Source organism: Pipra filicauda, unplaced genomic scaffold (genome assembly GCF_003945595.2).
Source record: "Pipra filicauda isolate LSUMZ 115617 unplaced genomic scaffold, ASM394559v2 scaffold121_size3267253_pilon, whole genome shotgun sequence".
NCBI classification, from domain to species: domain Eukaryota; kingdom Metazoa; phylum Chordata; class Aves; order Passeriformes; family Pipridae; genus Pipra; species Pipra filicauda.
Window position 1 is genome coordinate 2985265 of NW_024103674.1, and position 17140 is coordinate 3002404.

General features: G+C 45.2%; 1 protein-coding gene across 1 annotated transcript in view; it reads right to left on the bottom strand.

The window, feature by feature from the left end:
- Positions 1–17140, bottom strand: part of DDX31 (DEAD-box helicase 31) — a 47002-nt gene that overhangs the window by 15400 nt on the left and 14462 nt on the right. The window contains exons 15-17 of the mRNA XM_027739342.2: positions 12875–12925; positions 10738–10877; positions 5304–5385 (exon numbers count right to left, since the gene is read on the bottom strand). Of these exons, the coding sequence (XP_027595143.1) occupies positions 5304–5385; positions 10738–10877; positions 12875–12925 (273 nt within the window). The remainder of the gene's footprint in view (positions 1–5303; positions 5386–10737; positions 10878–12874; positions 12926–17140) is intronic.

Here is a 17140-nt window from a genome sequence, read left to right on the forward strand (position 1 = left end):
AACTCGATACCAGTCAACCCCCTCATCTGACCAGGGCTGACTGACAACAAATATCCAGCTCCCAGGATTCTGGAGGAGGCCTGTGCCAAGGCAACAATCCTGTTGTCCCTCTCTGGCAGATCTGCATGTTAATGCTGCAAACCCCTCCTTCCCTCACAGCCCTGCACTGCTGCCAGTCCAGGGGAGCCACAACGCTGACACCACAAACCCCGGTGATCGTGGGCAACGCTGCTGGAACCCTACACAGAATGTTCTGCTGACCAAATCTGCTACTCTATACCCAGTAGCAAATGTGCCCACAGACAGACCTGAAATGTGGTCTAAATCCCCTCCACAGTCCCCTCTCTGGAACCCAAAGCTTCCAGGTTATTCTCTAACCAAGCAAAGATGCTTGGGGCCTGGAGCTCCTGCTCACTCACTACCTGGAACTGTCCACCTGCATCTCCAAAGAAAACTGTGGGTATTTTAAGGCTCCCAGATTTCTGGCCTCTGCTATCTGTCTCCTGATCCACTCAAGAAAGACTCACAACACAGCTCACAGAATCATTTAGGTTGGAAAAGACCTCCAAGATCATCGAGTCCAATCTGTGAATGACCATCACTTTTGTCAACTAGATCATGGCACTGAGTGCCACATCAGTCATTTTTTGAACACCTCCAGGGATGGGGACTCCATCACCTCCCTGGGCAACCCATTCCAATGCTCAACAACCCTTTCCATGAAGAAATTCTTCCTGGTGTCCAACCTGAACCTCCCCTGGCACCGCTTGAGGCCATTTCCCCTCATCCTCTCACTTGTTCCCTGGGAGCAGAGCCCAACCCCACCTGGCTCCACCCTCCTGTCAGGGAGTTGTAGAGAGTGAAAAGGTCCCCCCTGAGCCTCCTCTTCTCCAGGCTGAGCCCCCCAAGCTGCTCCTCACATGATTTACTCTCTAGACCCTTCCCCAGCTTCGCTGCCCTTCTCTGGACACATTTCACAGACGCCTTTTAGTCTGAGTTAACCTGTGCCTGTCACTCAGCTGGGACAGTCTCCAGCCCAGGGGCCTCTGCAGGGGTTTAATAAAGGCCAAGTGGAGGTGCCTCCCCGAAGTGGACACTCCTTGTTGTCACTAACAAGTTTCCACTGACGTGAAACATAAAACTTTCCCGCCCCGCCTGCTCCTCCTGCCTCCATCCCTCTCCTTTTGTTAAGCCTCCTGGCAGCACAAAGTGTCACCTTCCCAGCGTTTTTTAATATGAATGTGAAATTAGTGAGGTTTGCCCTTTCCCCTGGCGGACAGAATCCTCTGTTATTAAAAAGTAAAGCACTTTAATAATGAAAACTTTTTCTCTTTTTCCTGTGTTTTAACTGTTTAAAATTAATGAGAAGGGCATAACGGTTGTCAAAGCGATATTGAAAGCCGGGTAGCCAGGACCGAATAAGCACGAAAATCCCTCCAGAGTGTTAAATAAACAGTGCTTCAGCCCCCTCTGAATCCCTGTGTTGGTTATTGTATACATTCTGTAACAGCACTCAGAATAGATCTGAGCACCGGGGAGGCAGAAAGGTTTCAGAATTCCAATAAAGGCCTCAAATTAAAGACAGCCTGGTGCGAATTCCAGGAGAAAATTAAAGAGACCTCAAGCTTAAGTGACAGGTGACTTGCTTCTGTGTCACAACTGTCAGGGGATTTAGTGATAATATGGCAATATATTACAAAGGACTTTTCTTATTCCCCCCTTTAGGTTTCAAAATGAGGCATCTCTTCTTCCTGGTGCTGGGGGAAAATAAAGAAAAAAAAAAAAAAGAATAAAAAAAGTAAGACAAAAACGAGGGATAAAAAAGTAGGTGCATAATTTCCAAAGTGTGAGGTCAGTCCAAGAGATATAAACAAAAAACAAAGCAAATGGCAGGAAACATAATGTCCTCAGAAAACAGCTTCTCCCCTCCTCCCACCTCCACCTTGCCTTTTATCCCCTTCAGCCCCTTGAGACAGATCTCATTTTAAAATTGCACCCTAATGGGCATGAAAAAAATCCCTGTGTTTGATTCCTGCCTTCCAGGTAGGTTCATCTAAAAAAACCCCCCAAAACCCCACCCCAATAATAATAATAGAAAAATAAATCTAAATTTAAAACTGACTCAGAGGCAAACTGTGAAAATAAAACCTGCCCATGATGTGAGTGTCTGGACAGATCAAATAAACCAGTGCCACTGGAAGTGCAGGGAAGCCATCCCACGTGCTTTACTCACACAAGCAAGCTTTAATCCTGCTTGTATCCTGCTTTGGACGAACAGGACAATTAATTTGAGACCCTTACACATTTTTCCAAGATAAAAGCCTACCCCAGAGGTTTGCTTGATCTGCTCCCCATCTAAATTTGTTACATCTGTTAAAAAAGCAGCACTATGGCCACTATGGAGAAATAGTGGGATAGAAGAACTTTCTCTACCTTGTGATTCCTTAAAATCCTGTTCTGATAGATCCTGAACCACTGGCAAAATGACTGTGGACAATTACAGTATTTGTAAGCTAAAAGAAGGGAAGCAAGGAAGAAAGTCTGGGTGCAACATTATTTAACCAGTTCAAGACATCAGGAAAACTCCCCCAAATGCCAACTCCACCAGGAAAACACACAGGTATTTCTGTCAGAAGAAGGAAACTTCCAGTGATAAAGATGGCAGGTTTTAGGTTTGAGAGGTTGGGATAAGTACTGAAAACTTCTGATTTCATTAAAAGAATATGATAATGAAAAAGGAATTGAGACACAGTAAGACCAGACTGAGATAGAAAAGTTCATTTCTAAAACAGTAAAAAAAAAAAAGAAAAAAAAAAGAGATGGTGGAAAGAAAAAAAAACACCAAAAAGCCTGGCTGTAACATCTCCTGCTTCCATTATACTTCAAAACAAAATGAAGGATTTTGTTTTAATAACAACTTTTTACTAACCTCCACACACCTTCTCTAGAACTCACCAAGTCCCCCTGCCCCCCTCCATAAAAGTTGAAAGATCAAATTTATTCTCTTTGTAGGCAGGTGAACATTCACACGCCCAGACATAGCCACATATATATTTTATATACCTAAATATAAAATATACATTTTACAGGCACTTCAGCTTGCTCCCTGGCTGCACACACAGAAGCCCAAAAAATACATGTTCCAACGTGGTACTTATAATGGACTTGAGTTGAGGCAATGAGAACTGAAGAGCATTATAATGAGGTTCCTGTGTGCACCTATAATATATACATGACTCAGTGCATGCAGAGCTGATCAGCAAAGCTCACACTCTCTCCAATGGCAACACCACAACTGGATCAGCCTCAGTTCCTTGTGACACCTCTCTGTCCCAAGCAATGTCCCGCTGCATTCCCAGCTTATTGCACTGTCTGTATGGCAAACTTACAGGATTTGATAGAGATTAACCCTCATCAAACCTTGGAAAATGCCCCTGCAGCCTTCTGAGGCAGCACTGCTGACCACTCACAGAGCCCTGATGGCAGTAAAACAGCTAACAAACAGAATGTATCTTGACTGTATTTAATACATTTTCCCAAGGAACTCCTGGTGGGGTCTATTTTATACTGACAGAACTGCTGCAATTTCATCCCCATTAAACAACACAGAATTTTTCCCATGAACTCCATTCCTCAGTCCCAATCCTTTCAGATTCAGAGTCACACAAAAATTGGTTATTCTGCGTTTATAAGTTCCTGCAGCAGATTAAGACCCTCTGACAGCCACAGTGGATATGTCTGAGCTCCAGTGAAGTCAACAGCACAGTCCCACTGTCAGAGGGAAAAGAGGAATTTAATCCCACCTTTGACTGCAAGTGAAAGGAAGCAGCTCCTTCTGTGCCACCTCCGTGCAGCACCTGCCATGGCAGGGCCTGCCCAGCAGCACAGCTGAGCCAAACCAGGGCAACAGCTCCTCTCAAACAGGGTTTGGGTTTATAGTTGTTGAAGGAAAAGGGGAAAGCCAAAAGTAGAGTATTGAAAAAAAAAAAAAATCTGTGCCTAAGTATGCAGAATGAAATACCAATTTGAGCAGTCTTGGGAGCAAGCAGGTTTTTTGTTAGGTTTTTATTGCTGTTCCAAAGGCATTTTCTCTTGCCACTTTTCAAGACTTAAATCATAATTTCCTGGAACCAAACATATTCTTTTTTTTTTTTTTTTTTGCCCACTTTCCATGAAAAGAACATTTGTCCTCAAGCCCAGAACAGATAACATTCTGCCCAACATCAGCAACAAATTTAAAGTGCAATTTCTGCATAAATATAATTGGTGAAAAACTCTCCAGAGGAAACCCAAAGTTACCCCCCTATAAGCACATTTGGGAGAAAAGTATTTACACACAGAAGAACCATTTAAAATAATTTCTTGCATTAACAAAGCACAACTAAACTTTTACATATCTGCTGAGTTAAGAGGTCATATCCTAGGCATGATCCAGACATTTAAAATATAGGCATTTACAGGCTGATTTCAGCCAAAAACTGTGCAGTGGTGGGAAAGAGCTTTAAATAGAGCTGCACAGAAAGCTCAGATCTGGCTTTCTGTGAGACACAGGGTGTGTAGGAACACTGAACATCTTTCAAAAGCATGTTTACCAAGAACACCACAGTCATCCCCGGGAAACAAGGCGGCTCATCCACGGTGTAACAGAGAGCACGAGCAGGGAAAACAGCATCAAGAGGAAAAAAAAGAGCTGCTGCATCATGCCTGACACATTCTTGACTTCCATTCAAAATGAGGGTTCTTGGAGGATTTAATTTGCCAGGATGCAGCAACGCTCGGGACATCAATTGCAAATGACTGAATTCTGTGAATTAGCAGCTTGAAGGCAGACCCAGAGCTGGCCCAAGTCAATAAAAAAGGTGCCTGACAACCAGGGAGCTTTGTTTTAGGCTCCAAGTAAATACAGATGATAAAAAAACCCCGTGTAACACATCACCAAATACATTTTCCTTATTTCTTCAGAGAAGTTTAGTGCCATTTGTCATCTCCAACAGTATTTTAGTGCAGAAAACCCAGGAAGAACAGAAACATTGAAGGGGGGGGAAAAACCCCTAAGCTTTTGCAGTCAGAAGCCTTTATTGTTTTTTACAAAGATAATTGCTGAAGAGTTAGTAAGCAACTGCTTTTTGGGGACAAGAAATTCTGGAAAATTGTGATATAAGGCAGTTCTGTAATTATTTGGACTGCCTGACATCATGGCTATACCAATCCTTGTGTTATGAAGAAGCTAAGGCAGGAATACTTGTGGTGTTTAACTGGTAGATGAAAACTGGAGCAGTTCCAAAATCAGCAGAGTAACTCACCTTCCTCCCTGGTCTGTGCAACTTGAAGCGATCATCTTTCATCAGGCTGGTTAACACCTTCTCCATCTTCATCTCTGAAACACTGAGGCAGCAAAGACAAAATTACTATTTCTCCTACTTAGAAATACAAAGTGGAACAAGCCACAGACTGGAAACACTTGAGCAAAAAGATTGAGATTTACATGTTCAGCTTAAGGATTTATCTCTGAAATAAATGAGGTCTTAGCCCAGGCACTCCCTCAGCAACCCTCAAATTGTAACTTCTGTGAAGTCTTGGCCCCAGTTAAACTCCCTCTGTGTCACAGAGACACAGTTTCACCCACAATCCTGTCATGTGTTGTAAGTCACCAACACACACTCCAGTTCTAACAGAGCATCAGAATAACTGAGGGTGGACTTTCAGTTCACTGAAAGTCTCCTTGGCTCTCAACCAGAGGAACTGATTGAAGAAAAAATTTAGGTCTTTAATTACACTTCCATTATTTTCAGAATTTTTCTTTCCTTGCACTGAGAAGACAATTGGGAACCATCTGGTTACGTTTTCCACTAAAAGAAACTCCAGACAGAGTTGAAGCAGCTCATAACATTAATGCTTCTTGTAAATTTGCTTTGTAACTCTAAAGAATAAGATCTGCAACCTCCACCTTGAACCAAGAGGTTGTCAAACATTTCACTGTACATTTGATGCCATGGGCAGGTGTTTGTATTTGGTTGGTTGTGCAACTGTGAGAAAGAGATTGACTGTGACACACACACACAGAGGCTGGAAACGTGCTCTACTTACTTTGCTACTTCTCCTACATCTTGTCTCCCCCAGTTTAGCTTCCAGAACCTCTGGAATAAGAGACACTCAACCCTCACTCAAAGGATTGAAATGCTTTGCTGTTTACATGCATTTGTTTCCACCCCTGTTAGAGACCATGCTCCCAAAATTATGAGCTAAAGCTGTGTAAAGACACAGCTCCTTCCTCTCATAGTGACTCAGAGGATAACAACAAAATCCCAAGGATCTTCTCCTATCAAGCCAATTCTCCCACACCTTCATTCCTTCTGGTCACATCATCACTCTTTCCCACAAGACCTACATCATTCCAACTCCTGGCTACCTTGCCTGGGTCAAAGCTCAGAGACACCTCCCAGAGGACACACTCACCCTCCAACTCACTTATAGCCTCAAAATCCACTTCTGACACCAGCTACACAGTTTGATTTCCTTCCCTGTTCTGAGAACTCACCTTCCCTCTCATCTGAAGTGCAAAGCCCAAGCCCAGCCCATTAGGGACCCCACAGCATTTTTTTCAAATGCAGGAGCCTCAGTCAGCTGTCCTAGCCAGGCTTCACACTGGGCATTTATTTTCATTCTGTCGACTCACATTCCTCCTGTAGACTCAACCAGATGATTTATTCTCCAGTCCTGCTTGCAAGACACTGCTGGGCACTGCTATGGCCCAGATATGGAAATGCTTACAAACTTGCTTCATTTCCAAGCAAACAGTCCTACTTAGAGGTGCATTTACAGGAGACTAGGAATTCTTTGTCCTCTTTAACACTGTCTTATGGGGCACACACACACACCAGGTGACAACACAGGAACAGCTGTGCAGCTCCAGGCCATTAATATTACAGCTGCATCCAAACTGGGTCCTGTTTCCAAGGGAATTACTCAGATTACAGAAGCTGAAGTTTGTGGGCCTAAATTTTCAGTAATGGGCAAAGGTCATTTCTAGAAAAGAGATTCCTTTCCTTTCAATGCCAGAATAAATCATAAATGCACAGAAGCCAAGGAGTTCATTTGGGATTACATCAATCTTAAGGAAGAGAGAAATCTTTGGGGTCCAACAGTTCTCACATGGCCAGAAAGGTGCCTGTGGGTTCTGAAAGGAAACATTGCTGATATTCTTCAATTTGTAAAGTACAGAAAGAAATTATAAGAACAAGGGTATTGTTTTCACTCAAAGCTCTCTAAACACCTGGCTAGCAGGAATGGATGAATCTTTGCCATACTCTGTACAGTGATCCTCACCTGCTTCCCAGCCCTTACCAGTTAAAGCAAAAAATACATTTACTTTTGCAATCTTGCCTTTTCAACCCCACCACAGCATAAGGAGTGGGAAAGAGATGGCCCAGAGGAACAGGGACAGGCCATAAGATCCTCCTGTATGGGAGACCAGCCCCACTGCTGTGCAGCTGGGAGATTCCTTCAGAGGACAGGGAGAAAGGCGGGGGGAGCGATGGGGGAGAAAGGGAAATGGAGCATAAAACGACAACCGAGGGTTTCTCTGTTTGGTTTTGCAACGTAGAACAGTAAATTAAAACATAAATGGCAACCACTTAAGCAAGAGAAAAGCAGGCCTCCCCCTCCCCACCCCCGGCAAAGGTTGCTTTGACGCCGCTATGAATGAAAATGTCAAACCTTTGACATTGATTTGTCGGAGTTGTCACCCCCTCTCCGATCCTCCCCTCGCCTGGCGCGACGCCAGCGCAGCAGAACAGATCTGTGAGCCTGGTTCACAGCGGGGAGCAGCCAGGGGAGCAGGGGAGGGGGGTCTGCACAACCCAGGAGAAGGGAGAGAAACGACTCGTGCCTTCACGGTGATGCCTCTTCCTTTATAAATTAGTTAGGCCGCCGTTAGGAGATAAAGAAATTATCTGATAGCTGTCGAGGCAGGCGCTGCGAGATTGCAGCTGAAGGGACTAAAAGAGACATAAAGGAAGGGGGAAAAAAAGTGAACCTCACAGACTTTCTTCTGCTTCTTGCCTCCTCCCTTTGAAGGAAAATCTGTTAGTTGCGAAAAAAAAAAAAGAGAGAGGAAGGAAAGAGGAAATGAGCAGAAAACATGAGTGTGCATGTTCTGCATGCAGGAATTTACAGCTGGGGAGAGGAGCCACAACTTCGAGCCACACAAAGCCCGAGCAGAAAGTTGCAGCTTCCCCGAGCCCCACCGGGAATTCCCGATCTCAGCAGAGCCAAAGTGAGATGGTTTTGGCAAAGGCTAACGCTGCTTTTCCACAGTGGAAGCCAAGGAGAGGCTTCAGGTACCGGTGAAAATTAATTGCGAGCGATTTCCAATTTCAAAGGCAGTCATCTCTAATTCCGAAGTGGATTTTCATCCAGGAACAAAGCCATGTCTGCTCTCATTACTTCCGACTCTCAACATTCCTGGACTTACTCCCATGCATGCTGGGGTGGGTGGAGGGGTTTAGGAAAAAACTCTGGGTCGGATCCTCATCTGCTGTAAACCAGCACAGCACCACTCATTTACACCAGCTGAAGGCTGCAGGGACCCATCTCATGCTTTGTCTTCTTCAAAATACATATTTTATGAAGTATTTACATTTCAATAAACCCAGCGGGAATTTCATTTAAAAAAAAAAAAAAAGAAAAAAAAAACCCCAAAACGAATTAAAAAAAATTTTCACCAGACACACACATCCTCGACAAAAACTCGAGAGATTTAAAAATTAAGCAAAGAATAAAAAAAAAATTAAAAAAAAGCAAACTCCAGTAACTCGTGCAGACCAAGTCAAAAGCTGCAAAGACTTAGGGTGAAGAACAAAAATGAGCAGTGCTTAAGAGGCTCGGTGACAGTCCAACACATGCTGTCTTTCGCCCTCGCACTGAATTAAATTGTCAGGATTATCACCATAATGCTCTGTTTATGAAGGGTAACGGCAATTTGTGCTGATGGCACTTGCTGCCTTTAGCTCCAAGCTGCCTTCCTGCATCTTCTCTGCAATTCATCAGCTCCCTGCTCTGTCCTGGTGCCCCTTCCCACATCCATGTGGGAAGAGCAGAGGCCACACGGCTGCGAGTGGGCCGACGGCCCTCCCGTGCCAATTAGACACTTGCTTCCTTCCCTCCGAAGATGGGGGTCAAGGAAGGCAAATTACACTCCCTTTTTGGCCAGTCCTTTATCTGCAGGGCAGCACGTTTTATGAAGAACATCAAACAAACAAACACGAAAAGACAATCCCCAGAGTTGTTCGGCTGGGAAAAGTGAAGGAAAAATAAATTCACGTAAACCTCCCCCTGCTCATTCAGAGTCTTCTACAGATTCCTGAAGACCATGGCCAGCTCAACAACAGGTCCCCTTAGCAGATGTAATTACCAGCCTGAGCAAACTTAAACTTGTTAAAAACCAACAAAATTCGATAAAAGCATGAACACTTAAAATAAAAAAGAGGGAAATTTCCCTCTCCTTCCCCTAACACGTCCAAAATGTTATAAAACAGAAAAATAGAACTTTCCACTTGGAGTTAAAAATTCACAATTATGTGGGATTTCACCTTTAAATGTCAGTGCTGTTTGTTACATGAAAAAAACCCCCTGTCAGCTTAGCCTTCCATGTCTTGCTGGTGTCTGCTTAATAGATAGTTACCTGGGATGATGGATGGCTCTTTGTTAGACCACTAAATGGCTCACAGCCTAGAATAAGCCTGTATTTACTGCCAACAATTGTTTGTTTCAAGGATGCAAAACCAAATTCGATTCCAAGCAGCTCCACCCGACAGAAACACGAGAAATAAAAGAGGACTAATTTGTGCTCGAGTTTACAGGGCTCCATCAACACTGGTACAACACTGAGGGGACTCTGCTGATGTTCTCAAACGCTGAGAGACAGCACTGCAGGAAGCAAGGGGAGTCACACACACCCAGCTGAGGAGGCTCCAGACCCACGAGCACTCCTGCCTAGCAATGTGAGCAGCCAGTTGTGGGTTTTCCCCACAAAAGGACCATTGTGCAAGCAGAGATGGACTAAAATCTCACCATGTGTTGGCCACCAGGTACCTGACTGCACACTGGACAGGCCCTTACTGAGCCTGGCTTGCTCTCCTTGCTGTCTACTCCCAAGTCTAAGCTAGAGTTGATGTGAGAGAAGCCTTCCCAAGGCTTGGAAGCACACTCCAATTTGGTTGCAGAGTCCACCCTCCCTTTTTGCCTTCCAGGACTGTCACAAGCCACTTAAACAACCCATCTTGGTCGATTACCTGCCAGGTATGACCCACATCTCCCCAGCAATTTCTCCACCAGATCTCTCCTGAAGAACAAGCACAGTCTCTGATAATACCTCTGATAATATGGTGCCATGCAGGCAGATGGCCAGGGAGCATCTGACAGGCTCGGTTGACTCGTGATCTCCACGTAGTCGCGATTTGAACCCAGGGCCAGAGAGAAAACAATGAGGTGAAAAAGACCCCTGACTATGGTCTCCTCTCTGCTCCTCACCACACACACTCGCTCACGCACAATCTGTCAGGCTGATGATTTTCACGCACTTCCCTCTTCTCCTTTTGCTAGTCTGGGGCCAGTCCTGGATCACAAGAATTAATAAATTCTTATTAAAACCTGCACGAGACACAGTCCCGCTGCAAGTGCCACGGAAGGTTAATTAGCAAGGATGAGCTGAAACTTTTGCTCGCGTTTCTGACTCACTTAATCTTGTGAGAAGCCAGCAAGCTGACATATCCTGCCTCCGAAGGCGCCAGGACAAGCAGGCTGTTCCCGTGGCAGCCAATGCGAGCCGTCCTCCCGATCCGGTGGATGTATTCCGCAGGTGAAGCCGGAGCGTTGCACTTCAGAACGGGGAACACGGGGAGGGAAAGGAGGAATTAACAGGACACGGCGTGTTAATTATAAACGAGACGCTCGCCCCGCTCATCTGGAAACAAAAGGGATCTCAGCAAACCCCACTGTGGGGCTGCAGCTCCCTCGGAATTGGGCTGTTTATGAGGCGCCCGTGGGGCTCGTCCCTGGAACCATCACTCAGCCCCCTCAGCTTTTTGACACATCAACGTGACACGTTGGCCAACTCCCAGGTAATAGGACAGTTTCCCCATCTCGGTGTCTCTCTTCGCCTTTTACATTTTATTTCTACACAGGCATGTCAGAAACCTGTTGGCTTCCCCTAAAAAAAATTTATATAAAATCGAATCTCGCAATGACCTCAAATCAAACAACTCCCAGGACTGCCCACACGGAGCGGGGAGTCGCCTGCTCTGGATTTGGGAGAAAAGCCACAAAATAAAAGGCAACTGATTCAAATTTGGAGTTGGGTTAAATTGCCTTGTTTGGATTAAAGCAAATCATAGCTGGTTACTGGACAGAATAAATCTAAGAGAGAGGAGGGAGTGCTTTCAGCAGTGTGTGACACAGGTGGCAACTGTCTTCCCATGTAAAACTACCAGGCACTACAAAAATGTTGCTTAAAGACCCCCCAAATATAGCAGTGCTTCTCATTTACTTCACTGGGAATCAAAACTGCCCAGCCATCTGCAAGATCTGATAAAGGGTGACATATTTCCCTCCCTTTAACCTCCCCCTATTCTTGCCCCCCTCCTCTCTTTCCTGGAAAAATGAACAAGCACAAGAGATACTGCTCAGAAATGAGCCCTCAGCAGTTTAACTGGAAAAAACCCAACAACCAAAGCCCACTCTAGTGTTTATACCTGTGCCCTCTGGCAAAGTTTCTACTGGCTAGAGGTGTGAGTAAGATGCTGTGAGCAATCTAATTGCTCCCTGCAGGTCCTTGCTCTTGGACACAGCTCTCAGGACAGCTGAGATTTCGCCTTCTGGACACACAGAAGTCTCCCAGGGCTTTAGGTAATTTGCACTGCGTTCTAACACTGGCAACTATATCTTTGGTTAAATTATATTAATATACAGATCTGGGAATTAAAGACTTCACTTCCTCAGCCTTCTCCAACTAGCTGGCTGATATAAAATCATTCTTTTTTTTTTTAAAAAAAAAATCACAAAAATCAAATCAAATTTGTTACCTGAAGGGATGAGGTAGAAATTAAAAAGCTTTGTTGAGGCTCTGTGCCTTGTTCCTTCTACCCAGGTGTCGCTTGATACACGAGAATCTCTGGATCAGTTTTTCCTCAATTCAACTAACCTTTTTTTAATTATAAATCTTTTATAGAAATGAAACCTGCCTCATGCTCTCAGCCTCCTCTTTGAAATGACAGGCTGCTATTTTTAAGGTTCAATCCATCTTCCTTAGTTTCTATTTTTTTTTCCCCAAAGACTATATTCCTGTCAACAGCAGCACAGGAGTGTGGGGGTTTTGTTGGGCTCTTTTTTCAGGGAAAATCTGAACTATGCAGTTCTACTGGAAGCTGGATGCCTCAACCCAGCAAAGCCTTACTCCAAACACTCAGGTCACTGCACAGACACTATTGGGCTACTTGATGTTTAACATTAGGATTGCATTTAAACTCCTCATGGAACTCCCTCCCTGGAAAGCTCAGGAAAACAGAAACACAGAACTGCAAGACCTGGTTGGTACTTCATAAGATTTGGCCTCCTGTGGGGGGAAATGGAGGGTGTTTCATCCCAGCCAGTGGAATATTATTCCACAGCTGGTAACACTGTGGAAGAGAAAATCAGACTAAAGATGTGGAATCAATGTTGTCTCCTCATAAAACCCTTAGTCCTGCAGTCAGGAACATGTGGGTCTCCCACACTGGTGGGCATCAGCACCAAGACCAGAAAACTGCAGAAAGGTCCTGGACTGAAAAGGGATTTCCTCTGAGCACTTCAAACACACAGACACTCACAGCAAACCCACCTGTACGATCCATGTAACTTGAGGCAGGTCTAGTCCTCGTGCTGCAACATCCTTTAAAATTAATAAGGAAATTACTTTAGTAAAGATGCTTTGGAGATACCAGGAGAGTGACAACTCTTCTGGGATGGCAATTATGTCAGAAGGCAACTGGCTGTGCAGGAAGGAATTGTATGTGCCTAGTCTGGGGAGAGATGGACTGAAGGTCAGAAATAACACTGAGGGTTTAAAATGCAAGGACTGTTATTAACAGACTAATACAATAACCAATGACCCACTACTATGGCCCAAAGCCTGGAGGATATAAACACACCTATTTCAGGAGGGTGGTGCTGAATTACAGCAGTTTGCTACAGTCATTTTACATTTTATCTCAGAGAATCCACTGCCTGAATGGCCTTTGGATCATCAGTTTGCTTCACTGATGAAAACAGACCTACTACTCAAACAATGAGAGGCAGAATTCAACCTCTGAAAGGTAACATCATCTCTGAGCACATCTTTCTCCACAGCAAGCCTAAGTACCAAAACCAGGCTGCTTATGATGAAAAGGGAAGAAAAAAAAAGGCAAATGGTCAAGGATCCCTGGCCTTGAGTGGAATGTCCAAAGATACACTGATCTCTACCTACAAATAATTAGTTGTTTCCTAGGTGATGGGCTGAATTTGAGAAGCAGATGACTTGCAGGTCACCTGGCCCTAAAAACAAAGGTCAACAAACAATTCAGCAGAATCTGTGGGAAGTTGGAGCACAGCTCAAGGAGAGGGGACTTCAGCTCTCCCTTAGATATGCACCAGTCTGGCTTTCATTTGGAGAAACAAAATTCAGCTATGAAGAAAAGAGTCTGAAGCTGCTGTCAGGGGTGTTATTTGATGTGCCAGCCGGTGAGAAAACCCATCAAATTGGAGAAGGACTTGAATGAGACCCTTCGGTTATCCACAGCCAGAACAGCTCAAAAAACACACCCTTTCAGAGAGAAAAGAGAGTTTAAATACTGCCCAAAACAGAGAGTGCAAACACATTTCAATCTCCCTTCTTGAATTTCTGTTCATTAGTAATGTCCTCACATCCTCCTTGGATTTTACATTCACCAGGCGCAATAGCAGAGCAGGTGTGCAGATTTAACTCTGTTAGGAAATGTTTTGGAACACATGTATCTCTTAGCTAGTTGCAAAATAGAATATATTAAGGACGTAAGCAGGAGCTTAATGTACTAAAAATGTGTCAGCCACCCACTGAAGTGTTTTCATGCAACTCCCACACACGTTAAAAGACTGGGAAGCTGATGTTTTGGCAGCAAAGGCCTTCCCACAAGCACTAGCCAGGCTGCTTTGTGGCTCCAACTGCAGTAAAAGAGGAGACACTTTCCACAGCGCCCACTCCGAAATAACACACACTTGTGCTCCAACACGCTCATTAAGAAGCGACTTGTTCCCAGAGTCAGAACGAACAGATGTACAAAAAGCCATTTAAAGGAGGTTGGAGAAAATAAATCAAGAGAAGTCGGGGAATGTGTACGGCAGTTACCGGGATAACAAGACTATAAACTCTACAGCACGATCAGACGGGAGCGCTGACGTCTGACTCCGAGCTGCCGGCTCTGTTCTTCCACGCTGACAAGCCTTTGGTCTTTTCCTTTGCTGTGCTCTTCCTCACGCCCAGGAGGTGAGGAAAGGCTGTCTGATGAGAGGGCTCTGACCCTGGGACAAGGTCAGCTCCCCCAAACCAAACCAACAGCCAAGCCCTCCCTGTGGTCAAGAGAAGGCAGCTCCAACACGGGAAGGAGCAGACAGCAGGGGCAGGAGCCACCCCTCTAATCTATCCAGACTTTCTCCCTCCTTCCAAGATACATTTTCTCAACACCTCAGGTTGGAAAATCACTGCCACAAACAGCATTGTTCTCATGTGCATTTGCCAGAGTTGAAAAGAGTAACCAAAAGCCTTACAAATAGCCAGGGACAACACTTAGGAGAAGGCTCTCTCCCATCATCAGCCTTGTATTCCAACACTGTTGCTTTCACAACGCCACCAAATCCCCTCAGTCCTTACTGACACACATCAGCAGCTATTCTCCTGGGGTTTCACTTGGCTTTCTTTCACAAGTCTCTTGGGATTTACTGGTAATTGGAGTGTTTTGCAAACTCTCAAAGATTCCTCAGTATCAGTCCACCTGTGTCTCCTGTAGCTCCTTTTCCTCAAAGGCCCTAGCAGACAGCAGGAAGGTAGAACTAGGGTAAAAAGTTGGAGTTGATTTGCTTTCCTCTGCTGGCAGAGCCTGTGAGCTTCCACTTCTCAGAATTTTAAAAAATTACTTATGGGTCAGCTTAGCAGGAGAGAGAATACTGCTCAAGCAACAATTACCCAGTTTCACTAGCACACATTTATTCCACGCACAGAAGCACTACCCTGCTGCCAGTACTCTTTCAAGAAGCCCAATAGATTTCCAGTGTTCCTCTCTTCCACCCATCAGACATTCCCCTTTCCGTGCGTGACCTTACACCACCATTCCTTAATTACAGGGAAATCAAGGATATGACACCTTGGCAGGTCACTGCTGACTCCTTTCAGTGGGCAGTGGAAGGCAGAATTCAGTGACCACCTCACGGGAGCAAGGACAAATAACCTACACCAGTGCAATTTAAAGAAAGCCCAGATGCCAAGCAAACACTATAATCTAAAGCCCTGACCACGTTCCTGCCCTGATCCCAACTGCAAAGCACAGAAGGGCCCAGGATTGAGGAACAATCCACCTGGGGAACTCCAGAAAGGCTGAAATTTCTGCTTCTAATAATTGATGTTACCAGCCTGTGCTTGTGGTGGTGGGGTACAGGGGGTGGGTGCAAGGAAATGGGGGTACAGGGGGCAGGTGCAAGGGAACAGAGAACTAAAAGGCCACCCCAAAAGCAAGGCCTATCACTGCAGAAGATCAGAACCAACATGGCCACAAAAGTTTTGCAAGGGCCTTGGTTTTGCTCAGTCCCTCTCACACAATCTAATTAGGGCAAAGGAAATTGCTAAAGTTGCTTTTGAAAGACACTCAATGGTGAGGTCTTGAAGGCCCTGAGCTTGACAATTGGCTGCCTACATGAGGCCTAGAAGTACAGATGGAAGGCAGCTTGCTCAGGTGCCAGGCTGTCAGTTGGATTAAAATGACTCATTTATTTACCAAAGAAGCTCACAAAGTGCTTTAGCTAACAGGCAGAGAGGGCCTAACGGCTCTCCAAGCTGGGGAAGAAGCTCTCGCGCCTTCCCGGCCTGCCAAAAGTCATTACTGCCGAGTGTGGAAAGCCATCAGCAGGGTAGAGACCCCCGTCGGCAGGGTGACAGATTGGGCTGCGTAATCAGAGGAGGAAGGGGAGAGCACAGAAGCTGTCAGAGGCGAAAGCTCTTGGCTGGGGCCGCCAGAAAACTGGCAAGATGAGTTAGCGTGACTGAGTAAACAGCAAACAATCTCCAAATGATCTTTCCTCCCTCCCTGGAAGAGATGAACTTGTTTAAAAGGCACGTCCCAAAGGAAGCCGCAAAGAACTTCGGTGAAGGAGAGAGAAATAAATCTGGATGAGACCCTCTGAGATGCGCGGCCCTTCTTTATTTTCTTGTCTGCCAGCTTATATTGTCTGGCAAAAATATTTTATGGAATATATTAATATACACATGACATAGAGCAAATTAATAAAAGGAACAGCAGGTCCCATTGCTTACTAGAGCGGAAAGATGGGTGGAGAACATGGCATAAGGGACAAGGGAAGGACAGCAACATTATTTGTGTTGCTCTTTTGTGAGCCAGGTTTCAAAATTTTGTGGGCACAAAACGTGATTTCGCGGTGAGAAGAACAGAACCATCTTTTTGCAGAGCGTTTTTTTGCCGATATGAAGGAAAGTGTCAGAAAAAGCAATGCCCTCGGAGGCAGGAGGTGGTCACAGTGCCTGGCTGCCCTTTGGACATCTGCGTTGGGGAGGCACCTGTAATGTGGGACTGGTGCAAAGTGTATCTCTATATTAAGGTGTCCATATGGTCCCCATTACTGTGGTAACAGGCCACCTCCTGGTTTCAATGCATTTGTCCTCCCAACATCTCTGTAAGGTAGAACTGTGCTACTTTCCCCATTTTGCAGATGGGGAGTTGAAGCGCTGAGAGATTTTGGACTCAGACACACAACTTACTGTGCTTAACGTGCTGACCGTGTGCCAGCTGAGCCATGCTCACCATAACCCTCAGGATCTGCATCCCTGCCTTGCAGGAAATGCAAAGTGGCTTAGATTGAAATG